Genomic DNA, 12297 nt, shown 5'->3' with positions numbered 1-12297 from the left:
TTTACTCCTGCTTCAGTGAAGTTTCCTCAAAACTACAGGGACCAGCTTTTCCAGTTCAGAATGATTCAATCTAAAGAAACAATATATATGAGATCTGTTAAGGAACCAGCAACACATTTTTTGTTTCGGTCTTTTCATGAGATTTGAGCAATGAGAAATTAGAAAATAATAAATGAAATGAAATAATATGATAGATATATAAAAAAAACGTAATGTAACATAAATTATGAACATAATTAAAATGAATAACACTAATAGGAAATTGCTGCCCCCATGTAAGGGTCAGTTTTTAATAGTGAATACTACATGTTTTTTGGGTCTGCTATTGTGTTTTGAGTTTTATTTTGGTAGTAAGACCTTGTTTCCTGCACTGAATCAGGAAGTGTAGCTTTGTCTCTTCCTCTTGTTGCTGTTGGCAGAAATGACAGTGTGATGTTCTGTTGTCAGGTGTGGAACTGAGGTCTCTTTTTTCTGGCAGTCAATGATGTTTACTTTCAACCATGGCGCTGACACTTGGCTCCAGTATGAGTACAGTATTGCAATATATAATATAATCATCATATTATGTGCTCTTATGTGTAAGATAAATTATGAGAGTTAAATTATGTAGCGCAGTGAAAAGTAGAATATTTGCCTCCCAAATGTAGCGGATTAGACATTTATAACAGTAAGGAAACCAAAAGCATGACAAAGCAGTAGTAATTGAGTAAAAATACTGAGTTACGTTCCACAAGGAATAAAACAACATTGTATTCTGTGGTGTAAAACACTAAATAAACTGAGATGAGTATTTATACCCAAATTCAAAGAGAAGAAACCGAGAATATGATTTTGGTGGTGTTTGTCACACAGAGAGCAGACTGTGGTGTGTTTGTGGTTCCGGAAAATCACAGCAGAGTAAGACATCACTTTGTCACTAGGTTTCCTCCACGTACGTAATTACAGCACAGTCAGCGCTGACTGTGCAATACTCCATAAACCAAATCTGAACGGACCATTTCAAAACTTTGACTGGTTAATTGACAGATCATAACAAATGTAAGCGTGGCAACAACAAAAAAATGCATAGAAAAAAACCATAAAATATCTAGTGCGTTTTGTAATAATAATAATAATAATAATAATAATAATAGTAATGAAAAGGATTATAGTTGTTGCATTTTTTAGTTCATCAGTTAAATGTCACAGCTGGTAAAAGTGGAGCTCAGTATAATAACTGTAGTTGGGTATATAATCTGACATCATAATTCACTAGAGACTGCAATTCCTGAAGAAATTGCTAGTGGGAATGCTTTATGCTGAAAAGCTGACGCTAAACTGCTATGCTGAAATTAATGTGCAAGAAGAAAGTGAAGAATTTAGATTGAAATTATACATGAACACTGGGGGCTTGAATGTGTGATGAGAGAAGAAAATAAAGTAAAAAGGCTTGGAAAAGCAGCAGAATATTTGAACTGCAAACTTTTGAACTAACTTGATGGTGAATTATCTGTCGCCATGCCAACGGCATTTGATGACATCCCATAATACGCTTAGATGTGTTGATGGCTGCATCGTTACCAAACCTGTGAAGGTTTTGGCCATTTGCAGCATTTTCACTGAAGTTATGAGAAAACCATGTTTCCTTGCGGGCATTGTGTTGCCATGGCAACGGCATGTCCCGTAGATGTCTTCACGGCTGGACTGTTAGCACACATGTGAAGTTTGAGCACTTTTTGAACATTTTCATAGGAGTTATAGCGACATCGTGTTTTATGGTGAGGGATACATTTCCATGGAAACGGCATATGGTGAGATCTCAGATTTGGCGTAGAGCTGTTGAGGCATGGACCGGTGATATACAAGTGAAGATTGGGGGACGATTGGACCGTGTCGATTGGACTTATCGTGTTTCGTGGCGAGTGGTTTGTGGCATTTGATGACACCCCATACTACGCTTAGATGCGTTGATGGCTGCATCGTTACCAAACCTGTGAAGTTCTGGGCTGTTTGGAGTATTTTCACTGAAGTTATGAGAAAACCGTGTTTCAAGGCAAGCATTGTGTTGCCATGGCAACGGTATTTGAAGACATCTCAAAACTGTCCTGTAGATGTCTTCACGGCTGGACTGTTAGCACACTGCTATCTGAAGTCTGCTGCTCTGAGCATGTCAGTTGGAGTGGTGACATCATCGTGTTCCATTACACAGATGTTTATATTTGAGCTAACGAGGTGTGCAGAGATCACAGGTTTCCATTGTTCCGAATGAGAGATAAACCTCTTACATGTGAACGTTTTGTGGAGATCCACGATCTTCTCAGTACACTCTGCGCTACCTCTGCCAACATTATAATACTAGGAGACATCAATATTCACGTTGACACCCCCTCCTGTCACTGTGCAGCCGAGTTCCTACACCTTCTAGACTGCCTCAACCTAACACAACATGTTGATGTCCCCACACACACTAGGGGACACACACTGGACCTTATAATCACAAACTCTGCCCCCATTAGTAAACTATCAGTTTACGATCTAGGTGTGTCGGATCACAAGGCCATCTCAATGGAGCTGCCACTGCTGCTACCCCACACCAAACCCAAGCGTCAAATCCGTTTCAGAAATCTGAAAAACATCAACCCGGACACCATGACCTCGGATCTCCAGCATCTCTCTACAATAACTCCTACATCAGTAAATGAATCTGTGGATTTTTACAATAAATCTCTGAGCAGTCTCCTGGATCTCCACGCCCCTGTCAAAACCTGAACAGTCACTTTCTCACGCTCAGCCCCCTGGTACACCTGCGAGCTGAGGAAAATGAAGACAGCGGGGCCTGTCCTCGAGCGGCGCTTCAAGGCTTCAGGCCTCTCTGTTTACAGACAGGCATACCGGGACCACCAAAATGCCTACGCAAAGTCCCTCAGAGACACACGGTCAATATTCTACTCCAACATCATCAACAATAGCCCTGGCAACTCCAAGCTACTTTTTTCCACCATAAACCATCTCCTCAAACCTCAGACTCCGCTACACAAAGACACAACAGAGGAGCAGTGTGATCATTTCATCACATTTTTCAGGAAAAAAGTAGAGACCATCCGCTCTCTCCTCTCAAACTCCGCTGCTCTGCTAGTCCTGACCATCGACTCACAGGCTGGACCGACCCAGCCTCTTTGCTGCTTCACTAACATCTCGCAGCATGAAGTTGAGGCCATCATCAAAAAGATTATACCCTCCACCTGTGCCCTGGACCCCTTTCCCACAGCTTTGGTTAAATCGAACATTGGTGCCATAAGTCCACTGATCACTTCAGTGATAAACCAGTCCATCCAGTCTGGTCATGTTCCACCACCATTAAAAGCTGCTGTCATCAAACCACTCCTCAAAAAACCCACTTTAGACCCTGAAGTCCTAGCCAACCCATCTCCAACCTGCCATTCCTATCCAAGGTACTGGAGAAAGTAGTTGCCATTCAGATCCAGGAACATTTAACACTGAATAAACTCTTTGAAAAATTCCAGTCTGGTTTCCGCGAGGGCCACAGTACAGAAACTGCCTTAGTCAGGGTGACCAATGACCTGCTGATGACAGCTGACACCGGATCTCCATCTCTCCTCATCCTCCTGGATCTAACTGCAGCATTTGATACCGTCGACCATGACATCCTACTCCACCGTCTTCACACTATAATTGGACTCTCTGACTCTGCCTTAAACTGGTTCACCTCCTATCTCACCGGGAGGACTGAGCACCTCACCTTGGGAGCGGCTAAATCAAGAACTCACTCTGAGACTTGCGGTGTCCCCCAAGGATCGGTCCTAGGCCCCACCCTTTTCACCATATACAGTACATATCCCCCCTTGGCCGTGTCATCAGCATAGCAATGGAAAGATATTCCATGCCGGCTGATGACACACAGCTCTACATCAGAGCAAACCCAACCCCCTTTGCACCTCTGCCATCATCCACAATAACCACATGCCTGGAGGAGATAAAGGTGTGGATGAAGCACAACTTCCTCCAGCTAAAAAGCTCCAAGACTGAAGCCATTCTTATTGGCACTCCACATCAGGTCCGTTCATCCGCCATCACCAGCATCACCTTCTCCGGTCAGAACATTCCACTCTCATCAACGGTTACAAATCTGGGAGTTAAAATGGATCCTCACCTGAACTTTGATGCCCACATCAAGCAAATATGCATGACCTCTCTCTACCACCTGAGAAGTATTGCGAAACTCCGCCCCCCACACTCTGCCAGATGCTGAAAAACTTGTCCACGCCTTTGTCTCCTCCAGGCTGGACTACTGTAACGCACTTCTCATTGGGATTCCTAGCAAGAACATCCAGAAGCTGCAATACATCCAAAACACCGCTGCTAGGATCCTGATGAGAGTGCGGAAGTACGAACACATCACACCCATCTTCAAATCACTGCACTGGCTCCCGGTCTCACTCAGGATTGACTACAAAATCACCCTCTTCACTCATCAGTGCATATATAGAAAAGCTCCCTCCTACATCAAGGAATTGCTCACCCCACAAACCTCCACGAGGAACCTACTTCAGTAAAGGCAAACCTCCTCACCCCACCAAGGACAAAACTGAAGACCATGGGAGACCGAGCCTTCTGCTCCGCTGCTCCGAGACTGTGGAATGCCCTCCCAAACCAGCTGAGGACACCACAGACTGTGGAGGCTTTCAAAAAAGGCCTAAAAACACATATTTTTAGAATAGCCTTTAACTAGTAAATCCCCCACATTATGCCATGCCAGCATGAATGTCACAGCTTTTATTTGTTGTTTTCAATTGTTTTTTAATTGTTTTTTTATTGTTTTTGTTGTTTTGTTTCACCCTTTTTAATTTTGTAGCACTTTGAGTTTTGTTTACGCAAATGAAAAGTGCGCTTATAAATAAAATATATTATTATTATTATTATTATTATTATTAAGAACCCTAACAGATATCTGTGAAATTTCAAAACGTGAAGCATGTCAAGGAAGTTGAGTATCTGAAGTGTAATTTTTGTGTACTTTCGGGTTAATAATGTGGCCTTTTTGGCAGTTTAACTAAAGGTGTGTGGCTGCTACCGTGAGGAAATATCTGCCTGAAATTACAATGGCCTTAATGGAGGCATGTTGAAAGTTTTTGTCCCTTCATGCCCTCAAGAGGCATTTTGTTTAATTTTTTTGCTTAATTATTTATCATTTTTCAAGCTACTAGATGTTTTCCTACGTTTTTCATGACAAATTATGTCTCAGGAATGTAGGGTTTGGGAATTATGGCAGGTTTAAAAAAAAAATATGAAGGCGAATTTCAAGCTGTCCTACACTCTAGCTGTGACATCACGCACTAATGTTAAAATCTGAAGAAGGCCTCTGTACCAAGGTCTGAACAATGTTTAATATCTCTAAAAGTAGGAATCAGATTTAAAAGTTGTTTTACACGAATAATGTCAGAAAGATTTGTAACATTTTAAAGTTGGAATGAGGTTTCTGAATGAAAGTATGAATGAAGCAGTTGAAGTCACATGAAGATTTGTTGAAGTCTGAAGAGTTTCTCCATTGACTTCCATGTTAAAAATGTGATGAATTATGGGATGTATCTCTGGAATTATGAAAGTTATGAATAAGAAAAGTAATAGCCATCGATTCCCGACCGAGCTGAACGTTTTGATGTTTGAACGGAGTTTCTGCGATGTTCAATGCAGGAGGAGGAGAAGAGGTGCAAAATCCCGGCGGAATAATAATAAAGAAAACAAAGAACAGATAGTTGGAATGCTGTATCAGCATTCCCACTAAATTAGATGATAAAATTGCAAAATAACTAAATTTGTCAAATAATTGTAGTTTGGAAGAAGTATAAAGTTGCATTTATGTAATGTAATGTACAAGCACAAAACTGTATTCGGTACGGTAAGTAGTAAGTAAAGTACTTGAGTAAATATATATGTGCAGATTCAAGGCTGTGATGAGCTTTTTGGTGTCAAATGTTCCAAAAGTGGTAGAAAAAAGTCTCGTGCTTTAATGCAGAAACACTATTTCACAAGGAAACTCGTGCAATCCAATCTTACTCAAATAGAAGTAAAAAGGGGTGTACATTGAGAACGGCTTAAAGTACCAAAAGTAAAACAAACTCGATTACAACTTGTTTAATTATTTTAGTTGGGATAGCTATAATATTACATCATAATTTATTAGATGATTATATTGTGTTTTCTTTATCTGAAACTGCAAAATAATATTTATTCAAGAGGAAATATAAAGTTGCATAGCATGGAAATTCTAAAGTACAGTAAAAGTACATAAACATTTAGTTGGTACAGTAAGTAATTGAGTAAATACCATGGTTAATCTAAATGAAGTGTGAATGGAGGCTGTTATTGAGCTGTTTAGTGTCAACTTTAACCAGAATGTGGGAGAGAAGGGGGAAGGGAGACTGCTTCACAGAAATGAAACTTAAAGTGGCTGCTGGCGTAAAAACCAGGAAATGAAAGTATAAACAAGCTGCGGTGTGTGCAGAGGGACAGATAAAAACACACACAGCGAGGAGGACACACACTTCCCTGCAGAGACTCTGAGGATGAAGCTGCTTCACATGGCTGCGGCTCTGCTGTCTGCATGGGTCCTCAGAGCTACTGCTGCAGGACCTGAAACAGGTACACACACACACGCGCAGACACGCACACGCACACAATTGTAATGCATGTCATTGACTTCCTGGTTACATGCATGTTATATAAGTGAACCCAAATACCATTTCTTTCAGAGGGACATTTTTTGTAACTTCTCTAACAGCATAATAAGTTAAAGTACTCTAGCAATGAGATAACAAGTGTGTTCTTATTTTGTATTTATTTATTTAAGATTGAACAATGCAAATTAATGAACATCCTGTGAATGTGCCAGATTTAGCTATAAGGGTTCATTTTCATCTGCAGTCCCTTGCAGGTTAAGGGCATTAAACAAAAACACACAAGAGCACATGAGCCCAGAACACATGAGAACGTGTGTGTGTGTGTGTGTGTGTGTGTGTGTGTGTGCGTGCGTGTGTGCGTGCGCACGTGCGTGCGTGCGCGCGTGTGTGTGTGTGTTTGCGTGTTTGTGGTGTAGCAAGTTTTGGGAGACATACTTTTATGGGATGTGTTTGTTTGTCTCCAAATTAAGACCCAAGCTTTAGTTTGGTATGAAATTTGAACTATTTTTATATTTTACGGGATACGTGACCTGATAGGTACAAAAACAAAGCATTGTCTTAGAACAAGAAGTTATTTTGGAAAAAAAGTCCTCATTATATATGGGGACAATGGGTTTATTATACTGTATCAGGGCCGGACTGGGACAATAAGTCAGGCCGGGTATTATACACCCAGCCAGGCCACTACCAGTTTTTTTCCGATGACCATTCAAGGCCTGTACTGTATAACACCAGTGGGTATAAATCTGCTCATTTCAGATCTTATACATTGCTGTGCAAATACAATCCCAAACAATGAAACATTTCAAAAGCTTCTTTTAATTTTGTAAGTATCTTTTCTTGCTCCATATGCCATCTTGAGTTAATTTAAGAACAGCTTGTCTGAAAATTGCTGTGTAATTAACACAATTGCCAACAATGCTTATTTGCCTAAGCGCTTATGATTGGATTGTTTTGTACCTGTGTATGAAAGTTCCTTGCTGCATACTTCCGAACAAGGAGTGCCCTTTTTGTCAGTAGGAACAGTCTGACACACCTCTTGGCTTCTGTAAAATGATAAAGAATGACAATAATGTCCTCAAACAAGTACTTGCTAAACATCGTAGTTTGTTACTTTAGCTCGAAGCCATCTGCAATATTGAACAACAAACTTTATTACAAATAAACAAGTTTCAACCATAACATTTGATGACTTGGGATGGGTTGCAGAATGACTTGGTTGAGATGACCCGTCATCACTGGGGGAAGAAGTACTCAGATTTAAGTAAAAGTAATAATACCACAGTGTAGACATACTCAGATACAAGCCTAGAAATAGAAAGCCTGCAATCTAAATGTTGGCATCCAAATATATTTAAAGTACAAAAAGTACTCTTTATGTAGAGCCTATTTCAGAATAATATGTATTTTATCATTGGATTCTAATTATGAATCCATTAATTTGAACATTTTTATTTTGCTGCTGATAATAAGTTAAAACAATTAAATACTCCATAATAATGTTATAATTCATAAGTCAATTACATTTTTGAAATAATATAAACGTGCAAACTAATCTTTTCAAATAAATGTACTTAGTAAAATGTTTTATATTTGCTTTTGGTGGATTAAAAGTAGTATAAATCGAAATACAAGAGGAAAGTGCAAGTACTTAAAAAATGTACTTAAGTACAAAACTTAGTTACTTTGCATCACTGGCAGCCATCTTGTTTTTACCCTGATTAGTGTATTATGCTTGTGCTACGATTAGATGGCTCAACTTGGTAGAAGAGTGTCTCCGGGAACAGAAGGTGTAACTTTATTCTGCTGAGCGGTTTTCTACCAAGTTGAGCCATCTAATATGTGCAGCAACCAGGAGATAATCAGCTCTTATTAGAACTGTATAACTGTATAAATGTATACCAGTGTAGAATGCATGAGTAAGATGCAGATGTAATACTATGCTAACCACTTGTTTGTGTGGCTCATTTTCCTCTTGTTTTCTATAGGAGTTTCCGGAGTTAATTTAAATGGGAAGATGTTCACTTTGTCTAGTTCTGCAGGGGGAATATCCTTCTACCCCCCCCAGTTTTATACCACTCCCTACCCAACTCGAAGATACCCCACCACTCCCTACCCAACTCGAAGATACCCCACCACTCCCTACCCAACTCGAAGATACCCCACCACTCCCTACCCAACTCGAAGATACCCCACCACGCGCCCCTATATCCCAGAGTCCACCGTCAGCCGGAAATACAGCCCCACCACCACTATCACCACCACCCGCCGCTACACCACCACCCGCCGCTACACCACCAAACCCACCACCCAATACAACACCCCCACCCTCCCCCCGCCCACAGCACCCTACGCTAGAGGTGAGTACATTCACAAACTACATGCCCAACAGAACCACAGTGTCAGGATATGCATCCCAAAATGTTTCTTCAAATGTATTTATGTTTTTATTTCTAGGCAATTTTCTTTTTAATTGACTTCTTCTAAACATAAAACAGGTCACAGGAGAAAAATACTGTTTTAGGTAATGTTAAAGAAAAATTAAGGTTGAACATATTTTTTCCAAAATCATATATATGGAAATGTCTTTATGCCCTATGGATATAGGTTGGAATGTTTGCACTCTTCCTTAACAAAGCAATACTTATTTAAGGAACTATGATTTGGCGTTGAGAGCAGTAGTCTTTCTTTTCTCTTTTCTTTTGTTCCACTGATGGTAACTTACGGTGGCTGACAGGTGCAAGTGCGCTAGAGAGACGATGCAAATATAAAAATATGTGCCAAAACACATGAAAACGAAGAAACATCCACACCAACTGAAGGAAATATGCGCAGCGTTTTAAAAAAAGTGGAGCAGAAACGAAAAGCTGCAAATAATACAACGATGCAAATAAAAAATAAATGCTGCAAATAAAAAAAAAAGTAATAAAAAAAACACTGCAATTAAAAAAATAAAATCGCTCCAAAAAGCTCAAAACACAATTTAAACCAGGGGACACATAACACTGATGCACATAGCTGGGACCAGGACGGATTATAACTGCCACTGAAAACTAAACTAAAAGGTCTAATGGGTCTATTTGAACAATGTGACCACATGATTCCTTCAGATATCATTGCAGATCTGCTGGAAGCCAGCAAGCTAAAGTAGCTAACCTAGTCATTTCAAATATGCTAACAATGATTTAAGATTATGAAAAAATAACTCTGCCTACACAGTTGGCCAACTTTACAATTTGCGGACGTCAACATGCGCTCCAGTCCCAGCTTGTTGCATCACTTTTTAGTGTCCCCGTTCCCGTGTTTGGAACTCCCGGCAGCGTTTTATTATCTGCATTCATTTGATATTTTTTTTTAAATTTGCATTCTGTTTTTATCTGCAGTGTTTTGTATTTGCAGCGTTTTGTATATGCAGCACTTTAAGTAAACGCTGCGCAGGATTTCGTCAAGTTGGTGGACATTTGAAATAAATGTCTGCACTTTTAAATTAGTGTAATTATGATTTATATTATGATGTTCCTTGTTTAATGAATGTGCAACAACAATCATCCTGTGACCAGATGTGTCCGTGTGTCTGCGATACCTGACGGACGCCCCAACGACACTCTTCACACTTCGTCAGTCCAGATACCCTCTGCGCTTCACAGTCGAAGATGCTGATCTAAAGTATTATCTGGACATGGATCCGTATGGTGGGCATACTTTGATCTTTCGACCCAACATAAAGTTTTGGCCAGGCATCAAATCAGAAGCCTGGAGCAGAGTCTGCCTCACCGTGGACAACATGAAGCATGTGGCCCAGGTGTTCAGCGGCTTAAACACCAGCATCAGGAAGCTGCTGCCTAGACCGGTGAGAACAAAGTCTCACACACACTGAAGAGAATGTTCCCAGTTTTGCCTTTTTATAACTAGATAATCAGACTGTATTTGATTTGAACAAAAAAAAGAGAGAGCGTTAATCACAATTAAAATATGTGATTTATCATGATTAATTAGATAATTATTGGCATGCAGTCTGACCATTTTCCAAAAATTAGGTCAGGCATCGACAAAGAGAAGGAGGCTGTGATTGCCCTCGGTATAAACAGGTGTAATCTGCACTTTAATAAATCGTAAGGCAATATTTTTTCTGCAGCTATCATATTTTAAGGACCTTGTTTCTCCAGGGGAGACTTTCTCCACTAACTCCGCCTCCTTTCCTTTATTTATATTTGAATTATATTATTATTTTATTTGTATATATTTTTTTTTTTAAACAATATTTCCATACACAATGAATGAAAAGACAATATTAAACCATTATTCATATAAAGATGGAGACACACCCTAAAAATGTAATTGGGTATCACCGATATGTAAAGGTCTCTATAAAATATATTCAGTTTAATAAACCACAACTCACTATGAAGAAGCACATTTGAAATTCAATTTGCATCAGGTCCGTCTATAAAAGAGGTTAAGAGCTTTTTAAGAACTAGATAAAAACAATAACCATGGCACATTAACCTTTTACAAACATTAAGGGATGAACGAAGCCTGAAATATTTCTTGTTTTTATATCTGAAAAAGGGTTTTAGCATTGTAATCATTGCCTCTAATATGATCTACTTGTGTCTCTGTGTGTGTGTGTGTGTGTGTGTGTGTGTTCAGTGGGTGTTGTCAGGTGAGCCTGTGATGGATTTTTCAGAATTCAATGGTCAGTTGACCGATGTGCAGATGTGGGATTATACTCTCAGCAAAGTAGATGTCCTCAACTACATGACCCGCGGCGCTGTCTCCGGGTACGTGAGCTGATCTGAGGACTGATCTGTGTATTGTATATAAATATGTGTGTGTGTATTCCAACATAAGATATTAAAGGACAAACCAAAAGTCATAAAGAAATAAAATAGTGAAATAAATATTGTAAGAGACATAAATAGAAAATGATTGATAAACTCAGAATCAGGTATTCATGCAGACTATGGTAGTTAAACACAGTATGTACATACATAAATATATTGTTAAGGTAATTTTGATAAACATTTCAGACTTGTTTTAAATCCACCATTTGAAAATATATTCATGCTTTTTAGGCCCTACGGCGGCTCCCTCCTTACCTGGTCCTACATCAGCTACTCCCCCAGCGGAATCACACTGTTGGAGGACGACGAGTGGCAGGCTCGACAGCCAATCAGCAGCAGCAGGGGGAGGAAAAAGCGAGTGAAAAATATGTTTAATGAGGTGGAACACAACAGAGTACAGCTTTAATGAAACACACAGGGGCATGTGTGGGAAAGCCGTACTGTTGCATTTCATAATAAATCACTCACAAATCTAAATTAAGAGGCAAATAATCATAAATAAAATGATACTGATAACTGATTAAAGTCGTTGATTACCATATACATGTATTTACAAGACTAAAAAAAAGTCTAATTAATGGAATTAATCATTATTTCAAGCTTTTACTAACATGCTTTACTTTTTACCTCTGTATTTCTAATTATAGAACAATAAAGAGATGGCTTGCACAATATTGGAATTGGTTGTACATTTCATATAACACCTGACAGTGTTATAAAGGAAGAGTTTAACATGATGGGAATATGTTTATTTGTTAATCTGCCTTCTGGTTATA

General features: G+C 39.4%; 1 protein-coding gene across 1 annotated transcript; it reads left to right on the top strand.

Annotated features, from left to right (window-relative positions):
- Positions 1-6474: 6474 nt before the first annotated feature.
- On the top strand, positions 6475-12195 carry LOC307040653 (uncharacterized protein). The gene is made up of 5 exons (XM_079683704.1): positions 6475-6639; positions 8666-9037; positions 10238-10527; positions 11328-11458; positions 11753-12195. The coding sequence occupies exons 1-5, from the start codon at positions 6564-6566 to the stop codon at positions 11925-11927; spliced, it is 1044 nt and encodes a 347-aa protein (XP_079539830.1). The 5' UTR covers positions 6475-6563; the 3' UTR covers positions 11928-12195.
- Positions 12196-12297: the final 102 nt, after the last annotated feature.

Source organism: Notothenia rossii, assembly GCF_949606895.1.
Source record: "Notothenia rossii genome assembly, chromosome: 5".
Taxonomy (NCBI): domain Eukaryota; kingdom Metazoa; phylum Chordata; class Actinopteri; order Perciformes; family Nototheniidae; genus Notothenia; species Notothenia rossii.
This window is presented reverse-complemented; position numbering and strand designations above follow the sequence as displayed.

Bases quoted from the DNA above. Each gene is read 5' to 3' on its own strand.
- LOC307040653 (XM_079683704.1), top strand. From the start codon at position 6,564: ATGAAGCTGCTTCACATGGCTGCGGCTCTGCTGTCTGCATGGGTCCTC. The intron at 6,640-8,665 runs GTACACACACAC...TGTTTTCTATAG, and splicing joins TGCTGCAGGACCTGAAACAG to GAGTTTCCGGAGTTAATTTA. The intron at 10,528-11,327 runs GTGAGAACAAAG...GTGTGTGTTCAG, and splicing joins GGAAGCTGCTGCCTAGACCG to TGGGTGTTGTCAGGTGAGCC.